Below are 21,123 nucleotides of genomic sequence, written 5' to 3'. Positions count from 1 at the left end.
TCTCCCAGACTGGAGTGCAGTGGCTGCTGCCGGCCACCGCAGCCTCGACCTGCTGGGCTCCAGTGATTCTTCTGCCTCAGCCTTCCAGTACCTAGAACTACAGGCGCGCACTACCATGCCCGGCTAGTTTTTTGATTTATTGTAGAGATGAGGTCTCACCAAGTTGCCCAGGTGAGTCTCGAACCCCGGGGGCTCAGGCCATCCACTCACCTCAGCCTCCCAAAGCGCAGGATCACAGGCTGAGCCACCAAGCCCAGCTTGAGTCTTCTAAAGACAACTCAACCTTTGTGTCGAGCCAGCTGCTTCATGATGGGGGAACATGGCCAGGCTGTGAAGGCCTGGAGCACAGACCCATTGTCACACGTGCTTGGCTCTGCAGTGAGTTCTGACCAGAAGCAGTGCTGTTTGGAGTGACATAACTGCGAATCTGAATTCAGTCTGCCCACAGGTGGCAGCTTGGACAGAAGCAGTGCATGCAGGGAAGGCCAGTTCCTATCTAGAGTGCCTATCCCTGTGGAATCAGCACATTGCATTTTTCATGGTGGAGGCACCTGGAAGAACCAATCCGACCCTAGGGGGATGGAGGATCACCCAAGAATGGAGCCACACTGAGACCTCAGTGCTCGTTTTTGCTGCTGGCAGACTGCACAGCCAGCCACGGCCAACCAAGTCAGCCTTGGTGAGTGGAAGTCCCTGTTGCTGAGTCCAGGCCTAGCTTTATCCTCGTCACCACGGCCACTTTGTCCGTGAGCCCACTGGACAACAACAGAGGAGCCTAGGAAAGAGGCTGACTGGAATCGAGAGAACAGGCCATCTCACCCCCGTGATTACGAAGTCCCCTCTGCTAAGTCCACACTATGGTGAGCACAGTGGAACAAATAAGTTGGTGAACAGCTGCACATTTAGCCACTTCACCTTCCATGCCAAGTGAAAAGCCAAGTGCGCGGTCGGAACCTCTACCCACCAGGAGGACGGGACTTTACCACCGTTCTTCATGGTGGTGTGTTGCTGAGCTGTCCACTAACGGGTTGTGTTGGCGGATCAGGCAGAATCACAGTCGCGTGTAGACCAAGTCTCCACTTTTGTTAGCGAATCACAGGGAACCGTCCATGAGATCACAAGCGCAGTCTGGGAGACAGAAGCGACTGCAGCAGGAATGGGGACCTCAGGCACTTGCGCTACTTTTTGTGCCCCTTGTACCCTCCAAAAGTGCTCAGACCTGATCGAGTCTACATGGCTCTATTTCAGCGACGGAGCTCTCTTGTGAACACCTAACTTTATGTCTTTGTGGGCAGATAACACCTAGAGTGTGATGGACAGCACAGGCCAGGGTAACTTGGTGGAGCAATAGTTAAGCAGTCAGTGTTTGCGAAATCTCAGTCGCTGGCCAGGATATGTTTCTCCAAAGGGGAGGAGTTATTCACAGAAGATGCCAGGGATTTGCTCCAAACCATGGAGGGCATGAGCTGTGATTCACCTCCAGGAGCCACCAAAGATCCCAGGTGGCACCCCTGTCTGCTGCTGATACATTAACCAGAACTCTCTCACAGGTCATATGGTCTATGGGGCAGAGTGGCTGGCACTGCCACCTGGACTCAGAACCAGCAATCTTTGGGGTCACATAGATAATGGACTACAGGAACACTTCCAAATGGGAGAAATATGTTGGCTTCCAAATCAAACAACCTCTACTAGAAACTGTACCCTTTGCTAGTTGCAGAAGACAGATGCAACAATTTTGCATTCTTCCTTTTAGAAGGACCCCATTGACACACTCCACACTCCTGAGTTGTAATAAATCTTTGGGGTAGAAGACCCATGACTTTTGGGGGGGAGTCACGCCTCTCCCTCTCCCTGACATGTGGATTCCTAATACGTCTGCAGTACTTGCGAGCTTTTGCCTCCTGCGTGCAACCAGCATGAGGTCACCCTCTGGATACACCACTGTGATGTCGCGCAAGGGAAAGGGGTCAGCTCCTGGTGAACAACGCGTGACACCGGCCGGGAATGGGCACGCCCAGAAGCAGGGCAGCGAGGTGGGTGACGGGCCCTGCCAGTCGGCAGACAGGGGCCTTGGGGGGCCTTTCGGACAGAGATGGAGCAAGAGGGATGGCCGGTGCCCAGGAATCCAGCTGGAACAGGCACCGTCTGGTGACTCGCCTCCACCCTCCTATGATTTTCTGCCCTTTCCATCTGCACCGTCTGTGGCAGAGCTGAACACGGATGTGGTGGGAGCCACAACCCCTGTGTCCTTCACGTCATGGGTGGTGGCCCTAAACTCTCAAATCCTTCCAAGAACGTGGTGTGTGTGTGTGTTTGACTATCTTCCGATGTGAGGGCAGTTTCAGCAGCTTCCACTTGGTTTTTCCCATGGTAACAGTCCTCAGTCCACAAGGAACCACAGGGGGAAAAAGGAGGAAGCAAGGAAGGAAACAATGCAAGAGGAATTTGAAAAGAATAAATGTAGATGCATAATCCAGAAAGACAGCTACACTAGAACACCACGGCAATAATTACTTTGGGCAAGACGCGATGCCTGCAAAAATGCTGGGTGCAACTTCAAGAAGAAGCCCTATGTTCACACAGTCTTCACAGAGCTATTTGAAAATATTCATAGCACTTTTTCCCTGATTTTTAAAAAGACCTATGACTATTTAAAGTAAAATTTATAATACTGCATTATGATATTCACAATATGTAAATTTAAAATTTACAAAAGTACCACAGAGGACAGAACAAGGTAAGCTGAGCTGCTTCTAGTGAAGATTTTAAACTTTACATGTTTAAAATAATACAGTATAGCCAGGCACAGTGGCTCACACCTGTAATTGCAGCCCCCGGGGAGGCAGAGGTGAAAGGATTGTCTGAGCCCAAGGGTCAATACCAGCCTGGGCAACTTGACCGGACTTCGTCTCTACAAGGCCTTGCCTCTGACCCTGGCCCTGGCCCTGACCCTAACCTTAACCTCTGACACTGACACTGACCCTAACTTGACCCTGACACCACAGTGACCCTAACCCTAACCCTAACCAAGACCCTGATCTTTACCTCGACCCTGACTCTGACCCTAACCCTAACCCCTAACCCTGACACAGACCCTCTGACCTCAACCCCAGGCCTGACCCTAACCCTCACTTTGACCCTACCCTGACCTCACTGACCCTGACTCTAACTCCTAACCCAAACCCCAACCACAACCCCGACCTTTACACTGACCCTGACTCCTACCCCTGACCCTAACCCCAACCCTGACCCCAAGCCTGATCTTGACCCTGACCGTAACCCCGACTCTGCTCCCGGCCCTAGCCCTTAACCCTAACCCCTGACTCTGTCCCGAACTTTAACTCTAACCCTGAATCCTGAGCCTAACCCTAAATGCTGAGCCTTAATCCTGAGCCTGGCCAGGCATGGTGGCTCATGCCTATCATCCCAGCACTTTGGGAGGCCGAGATGAGAGGATTGCCTGAGCCTATGGGTTCGAGACCAGCCTGGGCAACATGGCATGACCACGTCTCTACAATAAATTTTTTTAAAATCCTGAGTCTAACCCTGACAAATTAAAAAAATGTTTATCAGTCATTTGTTTCTTACTCTTTGGGGAAGTTTCATCTTTAAAAACAAGTTTCTTATTTTTTTATCCATTGCCCTGTATTCCCAAGAATTCACCCTCTGGTTTCTTTAACTCTGTGGCATGGTTTCATCTGCAGCCTCCTCCCTAGATACAAAATCTACACAGAATTCCGGACCCCGATGGAGCAGAACCTGGTCTTTGACAAGCCAGCAGGACGGAGCCTCTGTTCGTGAGGTGGAGGGCTTTCCTTGGTACCGTCCGTGCCCTAAGATGTGTCCCAGCAGGAAAGGGTCTCATCCACTCATACGTCAAGCGTGGCCACTGACGGTGGCCGTGGGACCTCCAGACACGTAGGGTCCTCAGCCTGGGTGTGGGGTGGGGAGCCTTCTGCCCTCGGTCAGTTGTGGACAAGGAAGGCGTCCCGGAGGGATGGCAAGCAGGCGACTGGAATTCCTCCTGTGAGCTGGGGACAGGGGCTCCCCGGCACAGTCATCTGTCCCTCTTGTCCTCTAGAGACAGTGCCCTCTTTCTGCCTCAACTGTTCCTGGGAGGAAACGTCCCGCTGGGTGGTCTTCAGCAGGGTCACAACCCCATGTGTGCAACGAGCCACACAGCAGGAGGTGAGTGGCGGGCGAGAGACCGAAGCTCCATCTGTATTCCCAGCTGCTCTCCACTGCTGGCACGACTGCCCGAGCTCCATTTCCGCCAGATCAGTGGCAGCACTGGATTCTCTTAGGAGTGCGAGCGCTACTGTGGACTGCGTCCGCGAGAGACCTGGGTTGCACATCCCTCGTGAGATCGAATGCCTGATGGTCTGAGGTGGAGCTGAGGAGTGACGCTGGCACTGGGAGAGGCCGCGCGTTCCCTGGGCACGAGCAGTGAAGCCTGACTGCAGGGACCGCCATCAGCCCGCTGCCAGCAGACTCCAGCCCAAGCCCTCCCTGTGAGTGGCAGGTGCGTGGACGCAGTTCAACTGCACGCCGCAGCTGGGGGCAGGCTTCCAGTCAAAACCCAACATTCATCTTAGTCCACACGTGGCCCGTGCATTATTCTGTTTGCCACTTCCATCTGCGCCTCTTTCTTTAAGTGGTGGGTTGTCTGTTTATTGCACCGTGTGCTGCGATAAGAGAAAAGGGCCCCATACAAGTTACGCGCCTGAGTCTTCCAAAACCAGCCCCACACCTGTCTGGGAAAACCGTCTTCCACAAAACCGGCCCGAGGCCCAAGGGTCGGGGACCACGGGTCTGCAGGGCCAAGTTCCCGGAGCACACGTGCTCCTTCCTGTAGCCTGGGACAACCAAGCCTCGTCTGGTACTGACAGCTGAACGCCCTGGACCCTGCTGTCCCTCCACCCAAGACGCGGCCGCCACAAGCAAAGAGGCTGCTGGTTCCTCCGAACCCAACACCCTCCTCGGCTGGGAGGAGTCCTTCCTTAAGCTGACTCGCTGCAGTGAGCTTTGAGTGGAACAGAGCAGTCGTGAGAAAACTGGGCATCTCGGGGGTCCCCGCATGATCCCGGGAGGCTGGTCATCTGGTACCCGACCCAACTGCCTCCGGGCACCAAGAACAGCCCATCCTGGTTCCTCGCCCTCATTTATTCTCTGGGGGCAGGGGTGTGGCCATCTGGAGGCACTTGGGGACAACGGGCTTTGCCATTCAAGTGCCCTGTTCTCACACCCCCAAACAGGGACCCACCCCTTGTCGGGGGCACGGACGCCAGACACCTGGGCAGGGGAGGGACCCCTGGGCCTGGTCCCTTTGTCCTTGCCTGGCAGAGTCTGGGACCCCGGCAGGAGCAGTTGAGGGTGGTCTCGAAGCTCTCGGCTGCAGTGTCATCTCTGCCTTACTTTGCCTTGCAGGCTGGACCTGGAGGAGGATGTGGACGCCAATTGCCCAGGAGTGAGGGGACGCCGCCACCAAGCATGAGCAGGCACAGGCCTGGTTGACCCAAGCGAGGCGGGCTCACCTCTCCCGCGGTGCCTGTGGTGGAGGGTCCTGGGCCTCTGGGACGGTGCGCAACCCCAGGCCCTCACGCCACTCACCTGGCCCTGCGGGTTGCAGAGACCCTGAGCTGGGGGGCCACGGTCACGGGGCCCGAAGCACTTGCTTGAGACTCTGCAACGAGTCCTCTGTCTGCCCAGCAAGCTCATCTCAGCCACAGGCTTTGCTTTTGGAAAGGCCTGAGGCAGGACATGCCCCTCGGGCTTGGGGTCTGGGCCCTAGGGTCAGAGCCCCTCCCAGCTCCCCTGCAGAGCCAGAGCCGAGTGGCCCGTTGTGGAAGCCAGGGGAGCGGAGGGGGGCAGGGATGGGCTGGCCAGGCCTCTGGGCTCTCAGCAGAGTGGGCTCCGTGCCAGCATCGGAGGAGGGGCCGCAGTCCTGGCGCCCCCGTTCCCCTTCCCCTCCGAGCCTGCCCTGGTCGGATCCTCGGGATGTGGCCACAGGGAGGGGGTCCCGGCACGGCCGAGGGCGGCTGCCGGCAGGTCTCCAAGGGCCCGGGGCCCGGCTCAGCCGGCACAGGGAGGGGCACGGAGGCAGCAGACGGGCAGGACCCCAGCCTGGCATCTCGGAGAGGCCAGCCGCAGCAGTTTTCAGCCGGGGCGACAGCTGCCTGGGCCTGGCGCTGGGAGGTGAGCTGGGCCTGGCGGGGAGCCCCGCGGCTCTCAGCTCCCTCATCCCCCGGCCATCTCCTCAGCCGCCCCGTCAGGTGTGTGGGCGGACCCAGGAGTTCCGACAGGATGAGCACAAAGGTCGGGCGGTGTGGCCGGAGAGACGGCCCCAGGGCCAGGGCCGGACAGGAGGGCAGGTCCGGGAACCGGCAGCACTGGCGACCAGCGCGCAGGGAGAGGCAAGCGGACGCTGGAGGGTCAGACCTGCGAGGGTCGGGGCGCCAGGCAGGCCGGGCTCTGGGTCACCCTCAGCGCACTGGCGGGTTTCAGGTCAGGCTCCCAGCCCCGGCCCAGGGATGTGACAACTCCCTGGGGGACTGCATTGGGGCTCAGCCCCCCACCCCGGCAGCCCCATCTCGTCTCAGGACAGGACGCTTTCAGCTTCCGCAAAGAAGACCCCCTGCCACCCGGAGGGGCAGCCCCACGGGGCAGGCTGGCCCCCCAGCAGACCTCTCTCTGCTCCCACGTCCCGGTCCCCGTGTCCGCTCGCAGGGAGGCCTGTCCTCCCTTCCCAGGCTGTCTCCAGGGCCGAAGCCTGCAGTGGGTGGGGACGGGCTGGGCCTTCCTCGGGGCCGTGTGGGGGAAGCTCCTGGCCAGACTCGGGTCCTCAGCTGTCCCTCGTCGCCTGAAAGGGAGACGGGGCTGCCCTCCTCAGAGCCCTGAAAGCAGAGGGAAGGTCCTGGACCTGCCACGTAGACGCTGGTCCATGAGACAGAAGGCGTGGCCTGCGGGCGCGGGTGGTGGTTGGAGGGTGACACGCCATTGCTGGGAGGGGCCGCAGTCCTGCCACTGCTTCACCAAACTCTCCACCGAGCCATGCAGCAGTGGCTCCGAGGTCCCTGGCCACTGGCACTGTCATCACACACGGAAGCTGGGACCTCACAGGGTGTCTGTGGCCCGAGAAGGACGCACCTGGCATCATCTAAGGACGACGATCCTGTCACAAGGCCAGGCCACGAGCGCCCACTCGGAGGGTCTCAGGTTGGGGTTCGCCCCTTCTGGCTCCTTCCAGCTAGTCCCACCAGGGCCCTGGACACACCACCCAGCAGCCAAGGGTCGTCCAGAAAGTCTACCGCTCGGTTCACTCTCTCATTTCTCGTTTACGGCAGAAACGTCAGGACATCCACAGATAAACGGCTGGAAATGCTTCCCACTGGAACGAACACGGGAGCCACAAGGCAAGGGGGAGAGTGAGGGTCCCGGCCACTCTCCGCGGAGCCAGGGGGACAGGAGCCACCGCCCTTGCCTGAAGCTGCCTGCCAGACAGCTGGTGGCTCACTCATGCTCACCCGCAGGACAGCAGGCCTGGTTCCAGCTCTTCTGCCCATTCCTGCAAGGGTCCCGTCGCTGGGAGAGACTGATGTCAGGGCCCAGGTCGCCACCACGGCCGGGAGACGCCCTCCGGTGACCTTGAAGGCGGACGTCCAGATGGGAGCTCACAACACTTGAGCACATGCCTCCGTTCACCGGGGGAGGGTGGCCCGGTTCCCAGCAGACCCAGCCTCTGCGGAGGAATCACAGGCGGGCAAGGTGGTCTCGCGCTAAAGCCCCTTCTCGTGGCTGGCAGACGCCGCTCTCACGGTGTGCTCACATGACCCCCTGGTGCCCGTGGGGGGCTGTGCGGGCGGGCTCTCTGTGCCCGAGGCACCCTCCCATGGCGAAGGCCCCGGCTGCACGACCTCATCTGGCCTAAGTACTGCCAAGCCCGTCGCCAGTGTCACACTGAGGGCGAGGGCTTCAACACACGAAGCGGGCACGGACACGCAGTTCACTGCCACCAGCTTCCCTTCGGTGCCTGTTCTCTCCCACCACAAAAGTGGCGTGAGCACACACACGTGTGGAAAGAGGAGTTCGGGCATTTCCAAGCAGAGCTGATAACACGCCCTGGACAGAAAGCACATCCACCCGGGTCCTTTTAACCACTCTGTCCCACCTTGGCTCAAGGGAAGTGAACTGGAGATTTTTCTCCCAGAGACCACCGGGGCAACCCTTGGGCCACATCTGATCCACAGGCACACTTGGCAAGGCCTCCTGGGTCTTGCCTTTTGTACAGATGGGATATGTTGCCCAGGCTGGCCGTGAACTCCTGGTCTCAGGCCACCTCCTGCTTCGGCCTCCCACAATGCTGGGATCGCAGGCAGGGGCCACTGCACCCGGCCCTGCTTGGTTTTGAAAACCACCAGCAGGTAAGCCAGGTGCTAAAGTCTGACCTCACACGACTTCCAGACCTCTTGCTTCTCCTGAGCACGGGACTGCTTCCCTGCGAGGACCCAGTGGAGCCGGCACGGGCCCCCTTCCCCGCACGACCCCTCGGCTGCTTCGGCCCCGGTCTCCCTCTGGGGGAGGCAAGCTGGCTGCCGCTGGCCAGTCAGCCTGCTGGAAGGCAAGCTTCCTGAGGACGTCCGTGGCTCCTTTTCTCATCAGCTCGCTCCAAGCTCGAAATTCCGTGCTCCCTCCCCGAGACTGGCCGGACAGTGTGAACAGTCTGTGTTTTAGCTGCAGTTGGGAGGCAGGTTTAAGTCGCCCTCTGGGTCTGGCCTCTCGAGCGCCGACTGGCAGCAGCTCGCGGGAAAGACGTTTGTGGGAAGCGGAGGGTCTCGCCGACCGAGCCCATCGTGAACTAAGAGCCGAGACAGTCGCTCTTCAGTTAGGGATTGCAGGGCAACATGACCAGAATTTTTTAAAATTAAAAACCGCTTTATATGGACCTAAAAGTCCTTGGAATTTGGATCCCAAGTGTAATGAGAAAACTGCTGTTGGCGACTGCTGACTTAGCACACCGTCACTACCACGGTCGCACGTCCCATGTCCCAAAGCCCTTCAGTGACATTTAATCTTCACAACAACACTGGAAGGGACGGGCTGGGAACTGCCAGCCGTGCTCAGTACCTGAAGACACAAACCCACAGCAGTCTTTACATCCCTTGCCACACCCCCTCTGACCAAGAGAAGGGAAATAGCTACGCAACAGGTCACACATCCTAAAAACTCAAGAAGGCTGTTAAACTTCTCGTCAGAACAGGTTGCCAGAGACAGAATGAGTGTATCTGCAACATTTTTTCCAAGTGCTCTTCCCAAAACCCTAATAGAGGCCGGTTACGACCCAGAATTTCCAAGCACCGCGAGAGGGACCACAGCTCCGGGCTCAAAGGGACCCAAGGCTGGCCACCGGCCGCGGGTGGGGCCCGCAGTCTTCCCCTGGCCTGCTCCGCCCCGGGTCGCCGTGTGCTCGGTGGGTCTTCTCAGTCCCGCCCACCAGACACTCTCCCCCAGCAGCACACACACCGAACTGACCACACCACACTGCCGTTTACTTTAAAACACGGATCTTGCCAGGGGTGGTGGCTCACGCCTCTCATCCCAGCACTTTGGGAAGCCGAGGTGAGAGGACTGCCTGAGCCCAGGGGTTCGAGACCAGCCCGGGCAACTTGGTGAGACTCGTCTCTACAAGAAGTCAAAAAACTAGCCGGGCATGGCGGCATGTGCCTATGGTTCCAGCTGAGCCCAGCAGGCTGAGGCCATGGGGCCGTGGTGACTGTGAGCATGCCGCTGCACTCCAGCCTGGGCGACAGACTCCTACTCAAAAACAAACAAAAAAACAGCTAGGTGCAGTGGCCCAAGCCTGTAATCCCGGTACTTTGGGAGGCGGAGATGAGAGGACTGCCTGAGCGCAGGGGTTCAAGACTAGCCTGAGCAATATGGTGAGACCCCATCTCTACAGTAAATAAAAAATTAGCTGGGTGTGATGGCACATGCCTGGGATTCCAGCTACCTGGAAGGCTGAGGCGGAAGGTTTGCCCGAGCCCAGTAGGTCAAGGCTGCAGTGGCCGTGAGCGTGCCACTGCACTCTAGCCCGGGCGAGAAAGTGAGACTCTTAGTCAGGGGAAAAAAAACCCAAAAACCAAAGAACAACCCCAAGAACCAAAATAAACACACACTCCCCCCCAAAAAAACCCAGATCTCATTCCTGAGTCACAACCAGACCCGCACCTGGCCCCTCCCTTCCACACCTTTATACAACAACCATTCCAGACAACTCCACCCTTCCAGGGTTGCCACACTTACTTTCCGGCCACCATGCTCAAGCTGTTACACTTTAATATCTCAGGACCGAGCAAACTGCTTCATGCTTAGGTCTCAGATAAAGCCTCTAGCCCACAAGATTAAAACTCAGTTTTCCCCAAGTTAACTTATCAGAACTGCCATTGTCTGAGCTCAGAACACAGACTACAGTTTGTCACGTCAAAGGAGTTTTGACTTCTTACTCTGTTACTTACTCGCTGTGCAACTTTCAGAAAGTTGCCTCACCTCTCTGAACCCCGTGCTCTTTACTAGGAAGACGGGAATTCTACCAGCCTAGCTTGCGGTTTGTTTTGAGGCAGACAGCACACAGTCAATAAAAACTAGCTATGGCGGGCATCCAAACGTCAACAGTGCAGATTAGCTTAAGTATCACAGACACCCATCACACCTGTGGTCTCGGTATTTGGGAAAGGGAGTGCTGCCGCTGATTCATGCACTCCTTAATACCTCTTTTTCCAACTTAGCTCTTAACGATCCTTCAGCAAATGTAATTTTATGACCAAACAATGTCTAGAAACCGAAACTCTAGTCGTATGTTTAAATACTCACGGTATAAATACTCACGTGAGCACATTACTCCATAATCTTTGAGATGATAAATTCGACACAAAGTTTTGAGCTCATAATTTGCAACAGGAGCTAGGTTTCCATTTTAGCTGTTCAACTGTGGAATACACTCGGTTCTTGCTTTAAAGGCGGCTTGGAGGTGTGGCTGTTTCTCCGCCCTTTACACATCTGTGTGTATTTTCCATGTTCATATTGTCTTGTAGTTTGTAGAACACTCGAAAAATGTATGTGCTGAGATCTGTTATTTTAAGTAGCTTCTGGATCTTTAAATTTCTCTCTTCCCAAAAATATCAGAATTAATGTCACCCAATATTAACGGCCTGACCCGTCCCTTAATATCACCTGGAAAATAAATAACATGCTGTTTTTGTTCATTAATTCTTTTTTTTTTTTTTGAGTTGGAGTCTCACTCTGTCGCCCAGACCGGAGGGCAGTGGCTGCTCCCGGCCACCGCAGCCTCGACTTGCTGGGCTCCGGCGATCCTTCCGCCTCAGCCTTCCAAGCAGCCGGAATTACAGGCACGTGCCATCACGCCCGGCTGATGTTTTGATTTATTGCAGAGATGAGGTCTCGCCTGCCCAGGCGGGTCTCAAACCCGTGGGTTCAGGCGATCCACTCACCTCAGCCTCCCAAAGGCGCAGGATTACAGGCTGAGCCACCGAGCCCGCTGAACATGCTGTTTTTGGAAACCAAGACGCAGATGAAGCATTAACGGAGTTAGGAATGACTGGCTGAGTCAAGGCCACCGCACATACGCGGAGTCACGCGCATGAGCAACAGGCTCTGTGCCTGGCTGCCGCTGCCCCGCGTGAGGAAGACTCGTCGTCTTCGGAGGGAAAAGACCACGCGAGGACCAACGGGTCTCGTTAACAAAGCCATCAGTCCCTTTATTTTTAAAATTTTATGTACACATATGAATGATCTGTATAATGTACATTCAATATAGAAAGCTTTATATATTCGATAATGTATAGAACATTTCACAATTACACTAATCTCTCAGGTAACATCTTGACATCCATTTTAAGTTTCTGCACAGGCTCCTTTTCATCCAATCTGGTGAAGCCGGTTCCACACACCGAAGTGTCCTGTGAGCTCTCCGGAGGCCAATGACTGAGGAAAGCAGTGAGGGGAACAGCGACAAGACCCAACAGTGCTCGACAGGGGCAGGAAGACGGCCGCGCCGCCGTGACGCCAGAGAGGGAGCTGCCCTTCTCGGGGCCAAGCGACTCCACGCAGTTCCTGTAGATGGCAGCTCAGCCCCACAGTCACGCGAATCCAGAAAGAATCACAAAAACTAGCAGGGAAGTTTTGTCTTTTTGATTCACAGTTGTGTAAACAGATACAAAGGAACAAAATGTGCTTACATACGTCGAGGAAAAAAACTCCTGTGTCTCACTGAGGCTGACCCACAGAGTGCTTTCTTTAACGTGATGCAACTGGAATCACTGACTTTTTTCCTAAATAAAAATATATTTATAGAAAAAGGATTAACACTGTCATGAAACCAGGAGAAAGGCAGTGAGAGTTTGCTTCAACGTATCAGCGGGAGGAATGTGGACTCAGCACTGGCCTTTCGGCGCTTATGTCGTTCGCGAATACTTCAAGTCTGAAAGCCAAGGTCCCCTGCCTCGGGGTCTACGGGCGGCGGCAGGTGAGACATGACTGACGTGGAGGTGCCTGCGGTAAGATAGCCAGCAACTCCAGGTCCTGCAAAAGAGAAAGGAAAACGCACACCTTCCAGCGGGCAGAGTCATACGCAAACCCTGACCTCAAGACAAGTGTCAGAACCTGGTCAGGTACTCATCCCAAGAAACTAGCAACCTATTAGAGGACTCCAAATGTACTATCCCTTAATAAACAACTACTTAGTGCTGTTTTCAGGGTCTGCCTCTACTACGGACAAAGTTAAAAGTCACTTCAAAATTTATGCTCATGGTAACGCTGGTGTGGAAACAGGGAAAAAATGTCCCTTCTCTCATCTGGGAGGTCAGTGTTTCAAAAAATCACAGACACGGAAAGAACTATGTCAAATGGCAAAAAGGGGGACAGACAGACAAAAGAAATTCTACACACAGGCAGCCCATCCAAAAGTCATCCGTGACAAAATTCTCAACATAAACGCTTCTGTCAACACTCAGTAACCTATTTTCATTTGGCGCAAAGAAATGCTGTCATAACAAGCAACACCAAATGAAGAAGGGTTGCTACTTCTGAGAAAGAAAAGCGAAGGCTCTGGACATTCATCTTTATGGGCAAAAACAAGAATGCTATGGAAAAGGGCATGGATATTTTGGTCTTGCATGTCTTTCTTAATTCAACAGTCTCTACTGCATGAAAATGTTAAAGGCCAGCATCTAACGAGATGTGTCCTACGAGCCTACGAAGGGCTTTCGCCCTCTAGAGTTTATTTTAAACACTGCACAGACATTTAACTACGTCTCGGAGGCACTGCACAAACTAACGAGACACTAGCGTAAGGCTGCGTTCTGAGCAATACTTTTGCTGGAGTTGTAGGGAACAGGGCAAACAACCAAGGCACATTGAACGGTTAGGACTAGAAAGGCAGAGGGAGCGGCATGCATTTAGCGAAACATTTCTCTACCTGCTTCAGAGAGCTACACAGAAGTTAGCAAGCTGCCTGGCAGAGCGGGTCTAAAGCCCGCTCCTGAGGTGAAGGGGGCTGCTGCCCGTTAGAAGGGAAGGAGAGACACCTGAGGGGAGAAAAGAAATGTAAGCAGCGAGGGAAGTGGAGAGGAGGCACCAACAGCAGAGTCGTCCGATGCAGGCCAAGGCATGGCGGGGGCTGGAGTCGGCAGAAGGCCACGCTTCCGACGCATCTCGTTTTCCCTCGTGCACGTGTGCATCGTGGACGAGGCGGCGCCTGCAGACACTGCGTGAGCCGCCCGGCCAGAGGGGCCTCCGTCGTCTGAGCGGCCACGGGAGCCAGCCCGCGCGCCCAGGCACTGGGAGCCTCGCACCTATAAAACCCTGTGCTTGTGGAACTTACAAAGAGGACTGTCCCTTTCAGAGGTGCCGAGGGGCCTGTGAGTGCCAAAGCCGGCCTCGGCCAGTCTGGTCGCCAGACCCTGCACAGCCCGCCCGGGGAAGGGCGCCCGTCGGCCAGGCCCTCGGACAGGGCGGGCTGAGCCGCGACAGCACCGCCATCGCCTCCCCCACCTGCCCCTCTCTCACTTCCGGCAGCAGCAAGACGACTGCCAGCCACGGAGTGGGTCTTGGCAACGGCGTAACGCTTAAGAGGACGCCCTCGAACACTCCAGCCGGTGTGGTTCCTGAGCACCTCTGACGCGGCTCGACGTGGCGCACGTCACAGCGGCTGGCTGGGAGACCACACCACGGTGACCAGTGCTGCGGCTCTCAGACTGTGCTGAGGCCAATCCACAGGGGACGTGGATGGATATTTCTGTCTTTATCCCCCCCAGCCTTTCACTGTGCTCCCCAGGCTGGCCTCAAATTCCTGGGCTCAAGCAATCCTCCCACCCCAGCTTCCAGAGTATCTGGGACAACAGGGCAGGCCGCCATGCCCGGCTAACTGCTGACTATTCTGAATTTGAAAGACAACCCCTCTGCTGACCATCAGACAGCGACTTTCAAGCTGTCTTGAAATGGTTACTTTACACACTGAACTACTTATTAAGGCTGGGGGATGGTGGAAAAAATGACCGAGACGAAGGGCACTGTGAACTGAAAACAACCCGGAAACCCGGGACTCATGAGATCTCAATGGTGACGCGATGGGCCTAGAATGAAGACATGACGTCCCAGCCCTGTCGCCCGCCTCTTTGAGCAAAGGCAAGTCAAAATCGATTCCCAGACAGTTCTGCAGATGAAGTCTGGGCTGCTCTCCATCCAACCCCCGGGCTCCCCTTGAGGCCGAATCTGGCTTCTGGGGGCCGAAAGGTGTTCCCTGGGCACCAGGACAAGACAGTGCAGCTGTGTTCCCCAAAGGTGGGGGCTGCCAGAAACCGGCAGACGGCCACACTGCATAAGGCGTTCGCATTTCAGAGGCATGGGAAAAGACAGCAAATGCACAAGGAGTCCCCCAAAACAGAAGCGGCCACCATGGGGGAGTGGATATGCAGAGAGGTCATCTCCAATTCCAGCTCCTAAAAGCGCCTTCACCTTGGCCTCTGCTGCTTTCCCTGCTATTCCTCCTTTCTTTCTTTCCCTTTTAACAAAATAATTTTACAGTTGAGGCTTCATTACGCTGCCCAGGCTGGTCTCCAACACCTGGGCTCAAGCAATCCTCTCACCTAGGCCTCTCAAAGTGCCTGTGCCCTCATTTGCTATTGATTTTCTAGGGGAGGATTTTCACCCTGAAGTTATTTTTACAGGGACCTGAGCCCATCCACACCAAGCTGTTCTAGAACCTAAGAAATGGATAAGTGAACAAGGGTTCTGGAGAGTGAGCAACCACAGTTCACCTTCATCACAGGAAAAAGTCCAATGAGGCACCTTTTAAATAAGCACCTATCATAAAGAAAACAACATGCCAGGCTAGAGAACCCATGGAACTAGGCAGTCTCACTCCAATTCATCAACGAGTCAACCTATCCAGGACTTTCAAATTTTTGCCCTAAACTTTAAGCAGTGCCTGAATGACAGGGAGAAGAAAACACATTTCTGGTCATTTTCATCTTACTTTGAAGTGGCAGTTAACTCTCCTCTATCTTTCCCTACCTCCTAAACAAAATCCACCTAACTCACCAAATTCATTCAAAGATATCAGTTAGAAGAAAGGGTCGGTGATGTGTGTTCTCACAGCACCTTGTTTCGTTTGCAGGATCACAGAGGGGCTGGCTACAATCGGTATCTTCTGAAGACTGGAAGTTGTGTTGGGAACATTTTAATTAAATAAAATTTGAATTCAACATAACAGTGTGCACATTCTGGAGTTCCACATAATGGTATTTTATAATTATGGCTACTACTTGTCCCTTTGATAAAACACATGACACATACATCAATGGAAAAGCTTAAACACATACAAAACACTTGGCAACTCAAGCAATGAGCACACATCAGTTCCTCTGTCAGTGAACTTCAAAGCCTAACTCTTTTTTTTTTTTTTTGAGTCAAGGTCTCACTCTGTTGTCCGGGCTGGAGTACAGTGGCACGATCATGGCTCACCATAGCCTCAACCTCCTGAGCGCAAGTGATCTTTCTGCTTCAGCCTCCCAAGTAGCTGGGACTATAGGCATATGACACCACGCCTGGCTAATTTTTTGATTTTCTGTAGAGACAAGGTCTCACTATGTTGCCTAGGCTGGTCTCGAAATCCTGGGCTCAAGCAATCCTCCTGCCTCGGCCTTCCAAGTGCTAGGATTATAGGCGCGGGGCCACTGCGCCTGGCTTTAACTCTTGAAACAGAGTTAGTTCTTCCAAACAGGTCAGACTAGAGTTGATGGAAAAATCTTCTCGAACAACCTACATCGCAACCAAAGAACACCCCAGACTGCTGACATGCCGAGAACCAGGCGATTCTGGGACCGACACAGCTCCCACCTCATACAGGCCGCCTTGGGTGGCCACGCCTGCAGGTTTCCGCAGGCCCCTTCCTGGCTGGGCTTCACGGCATCTTCCCCGTGCATGGGCTTGTACAGGGCTTGCTGCCCCCTAGGCCACCGCAAGGATGTGCAGAAATCTGTCCCTAACCTCCTCCACCTGACAGCACAACATCTTCTCACCCCTCGTTTGGAAGACATGGCCGGGAGCCAAGTGAGAAGGGAGGCGCAGACCAGAAGCTTTGGCTCCTTACACTTCTCTACAGCTATGAAGGAACCTGAATGGGGGTGAGAGCGGAACGGAGTCCAGGTCTCCGAAGACAATCCCCATCGCACCTGTGTCCTAACCACAGATCTTTGGTCCCCAGCCTGTCAGCAAGTCAAAGGCACATGCAGCTTTTTACCCCACCAAGTCCCGGCAAAGGACGCTAAGCTAAGCACAACAGAACACCAAGAAGTGGAAAAGGCCTTCCTGTCGGGCAGCTCATCACCCCACAACCCACTCTTCTGCAGGGCCAAGCTTTCAATGCCTTTACTCTTTACTAAGAAAAATCGGGCAGGCCTTTTTGATCACACCATCCTTATATACACAGTGATGAATGCAATGCCATCAAAATGTGGTATGCGAAGTTCTGGAAAAAATCTGAAGGGGGAGGTTTTTTAGAATACCTATAAGAGCCTACTCTGACTTAGAAGTTACAGCTTCACCCCAAATTTGAAAGGGATATGGGATAGCCTAAGACCATAATCTAGGTATTTTCCTCCCCAGAAATCAGGGGCAGGGGTGAAAAAGTTAGGAGGAAAACCCAAGACACCCTGCTGTGAACATGCAGACATGACCCGTAGCTAACAGTACTAAACATTTAATATTATATTTAATATTTGCCCTTTCCAACTTTAGGAGTGGATTAATGTTAAAATGGTCACAGTGGAGGGAAAAAAAGCAGTGTCACCACCAAGTCTAAAATTAAAACCAGACCAAACTTTCTCCAAAGTCTCTACTTTCAAATATCCGAGATTGAGTTGTCATGACTTTATAAACCTCTATATTAATTAGCAAACAGGATTATTAAACCAATCACACTACCATGAGAAACACCAGGTATCAATTTTTTTCTCTGAATTTAAATCTACCTACATCACCCTGGGTCAGAAGAGGATGTGGGGCCTACATCTTTTTAACTACAGTTTCAGGCAGATAAAAAGAACCACCTCATATTCCTAACGTCAATTTCAAGCTGAAAGCTTTTATATCAGACACTATTTCAGCTTTAGCATACCACAATAAAAGTGTGACTTTCTTCTTAAACAGAAGCCTATGTGAAAATGATTATTCTAAAATGATTACGCAATTAGTATGTCAAACGGGCAAATGTTCTGAACTTCAAACATATCTTTTGAAACCAAAAACACCCTTTCATTCATGACATCTACATACTTTCTCTCCTAAAAGGACAAACCCTAAACATGCAGCAGAACCTAATCACTGGAAACTTGGAAGAAAATATTTTAAGTGATTACAAATATTTGGAGCTTCAATCTGTTATTTTGACAGAAATGGAATGATGATATGTTCCTGATACTGACATTCCTCAGCAGATACTTCTCCATGCTCTTTACATGTTCAAAATAAACCTTTTAGTGCAGACATGATCCAAATATAATCCATGATACCCCACCAACTAACCGGATCAAAACTGAACAAAGCACATGCTTTCGTCAGTACCCATTCAACACAACACCAATTCACATGCTACATCAGGCTGCATAAAGCTACAGAGGTAGCTACGACATGCCCAAAGCACCTCCAAGAAAGGCCAGCGAGCAGTCTAGGAAAGCACTCTGAAAGCTATTGTTAAGTTTATTTAGGGGAAAAGGAAGGTCCAGATGGCTTCGGCACGGTGTCGCAGGGTAACCAATTGGGCAAGGCTTACCTGTGAGGTATCCTGCTGTTTGTGACTCAGAAATGAACAAATCGTGTTTCTGATCTTTGAAGGCACTCCAGATTGAAGAACGACACAGGATTTCATTCACCTAGAAAAGTGAAGCAAGCTTTGAGCCTAAAGAAAGACAGGATGCTGGAAAACTGGAGTAATGAGAAAAAGTAGCTCCCAAAGTCACAAGAGTGCAATCATCCAACTCTTCATCTGTAGAAGTCCTCAACTCCCTCTGAAGCTGGACTCTACTGTTTGAGCCTATAATTACTGACGTGTATGCAGTCTGGGCAGGAAGACAACTATGCAGAGTATCTTCTTGTGACAGCAACCGATGGCGGATGTGTGGTATGGGTGGATGAGCTGCTCCTGAGGAAGAAGGCTGGGGAGGAGATGCCACAAACTTGAGCTAAAACTTGAAGCAGCCTTCCAGACTAGGGGTTGTGACCTGTTAGAGGCTTATGAAATTAAGAGGGTTTTGAAGAGAATGCTTGAGAAAATACAACAGGTGAATGGAGAAGGCCTCAGGGTATCACAAGTAAAATGGGTACTGCTCTCGAAATACAGGCACATGTACGAGTGTGAGTAGGCGTGTGGGGGTGTGTATTGAACTAAGACGAAAGATACTTCTGGGTGACGTGGATAAAGATATTCAGGAAACACCAACTCAGAGAATATCATCTTTTCTATAATCGCTGTTCAGATCAAATACCTAGTGAGCACCTCTTATGTAGCAGCCACAGTGAACGTGAAGATGAGCAAAACAGCCTCTACCCTCGAAGTGCGTACAGTCTGGCAGGGGAGAAAACAGTGCTGGATAATGTCACGGCAAGAACTCAGGCGGGGATGTGCCAGGAAAGCGGGGGCTGGACACAGGAAAGAAGAGCAGTGAGAGGGACTAGCTGTGAAGGTGGGAGAGGAGCTCCGGGTCTGGGCACGAGTGCACCTACTTCCTCCCCTCCTGTGGGTGTCAGGATCACTCTGCTGATTCCACGGCCAGGATCCTGAGGGGTCAAGGGGAAGACAAGCACCTGCACGTAGCTCGCAGCAGGGGCTTGTCCTGGTGTTCAGAACACCCGTGGACAAAACCCAGAACATACTTTACACATAGTATGTAATGACTGCAGCAACACATTCTGCCTCCCTCCTGTCATATCATTTAAAATCATTCAAAGGATCGTACTGACAGAACTGACGATGGCACCGAAAATGTCTCTATGCCTCAAACATACAAATCGCGTGAATTCACTGAAGGAAAGAATTAGCTGAAGCCAATTTCAACCTACGAAAGAACATCAGTAGGTGGAAAGAACCCGAACACCCATCAGTGGATAGATGGGTAAGCAAATTGTACCATTCACATACGATGGAACATTTAGGCATAAAACGAAGCACTGACACATGGTACAACATGGACGACACTTGAAAACACACTAGGCAATGCAAGTCAGACGCCAAGGGTCATATACAGTATGATTCCATCGATATGAAATGTCCAGAATGAGTGGAATTCAAAGACAGAAAAACAAATGAGTGGCTGCCAAAGGCTTCAGGGTGGAGAAAATGAAGAGTAACTGCTTAATGAGTTCAGAGGTGATAAACATTTTGGAACTAGATAAGGTGGTATTTGTACAACACTGTTAATTAACTGTTTGCCATAAAATGGTGAGTTTTATGCCATGCAAATTTCACCTCAGTAAAAAGAAATAAACATTATTAGATGGGTTACACAGTAACTCTGAATGAGGAACAAGAAAAACAAAAGAGGAAAATTAAATTACTGAACAAGCCTGAAGTGTGCCTATCCGTGCAGCTGAAACACATTAACACCCATCTAAGGAAAAGCAAAAGTCACAACAGAAGGAGAAACAGAAAAACCCCGGCGCTCTCTAAGCACCAGAAAGGAGACGAGTACTGAAACGACATCCTACGTCTTTTACAACGGCATCATGGGAGGGCGAGGAATGTGGTTGCCACTGTACGTCGACAAGTCCTAGAACCAAGTTCAGCTTTCTTTTTTTGAGTCGGAGTCTCACTCGGTCGCCCAGACTGGAGTGCAGCAGCCGCTCCCGGCCCCCGCAGCCTCATCCGGCTGGGCTCCGGCGAGCCTTCCGCCTCCGCCTTCCAAGAGCTGGAACTACAGGCATACACTACCACGCCCGGCTGATTTTTTGATTTATTGTCGAGATGAGGTCTCACCTGCCCAGGCGGGTCTCGAACCCGCGGGCTCAGGCCATCCACTCACCTCTGCCTCCCAAAGGTGCGGGATTACAGGCTGAGCCACCTAGCCTGGCTCCAAGTTCATCTTAACCATCACTAAAGGCTGAATATTCTATGCTAAAAACTTTCAGCATTTCTCTTCCTGAAATGCACAACATGCCGTCACTATCCACAAGCCACGCCTCTTGAGTGATCAGTGAGATATGGTTCATGCTGTTTGTGAGTTGTGAGCCAGCCATGCCAGCCCACCCTTGTCTCTGGATCCTCTCCAGTCAGGGCTGACAGACCCACAGCTGGACGCGGAGCCTGAGCACAGGTGCATGACCATCACGGCCAAGACACTGGCTCTGAGAGTACCCGAACTGCTTCCATGTAGACTCACCTGCTCTCCATACTGTAAGCTTCGCGTCATTGCCTTGAGAGCTTTAACAATCTGAGCCTTAGTGGCTGCTGGGCTGTCCAGATTTTCAAGGCCAATGCCTTCCAGTAATTTTAAGAGATATGGGACCAAATCTGCTTTCAGGGCCTAGGAGAAACATTAAGCATATATAAGCATT

General features: G+C 52.9%; 1 protein-coding gene across 2 annotated transcripts in view; it reads right to left on the bottom strand.

Moving 5' to 3' along the window:
• Nucleotides 1-11,748: 11,748 nt before the first annotated feature.
• Nucleotides 11,749-21,123, bottom strand: part of DNAJC13 (DnaJ heat shock protein family (Hsp40) member C13) — a 127,291-nt gene continuing 117,916 nt past the window's right edge. For both annotated transcript variants that reach the window (XM_021706936.1, XM_008073927.1), the window contains 3 exons: nucleotides 20,949-21,092; nucleotides 18,347-18,446; nucleotides 11,749-12,597 (listed from right to left, as the gene is read on the bottom strand). In XM_021706936.1, coding sequence (XP_021562611.1) covers nucleotides 12,491-12,597; nucleotides 18,347-18,446; nucleotides 20,949-21,092 — 351 coding nt within the window. In that variant the 3' untranslated portion in view covers nucleotides 11,749-12,490. The remainder of the gene's footprint in view (nucleotides 12,598-18,346; nucleotides 18,447-20,948; nucleotides 21,093-21,123) is intronic.

This window comes from Carlito syrichta, unplaced genomic scaffold (assembly GCF_000164805.1).
Source record: "Carlito syrichta isolate Samal-C Ts95f unplaced genomic scaffold, Tarsius_syrichta-2.0.1 Scaffold316213, whole genome shotgun sequence".
Classification (NCBI taxonomy): Eukaryota; Metazoa; Chordata; class Mammalia; order Primates; family Tarsiidae; genus Carlito; species Carlito syrichta.
This window is presented reverse-complemented; position numbering and strand designations above follow the sequence as displayed.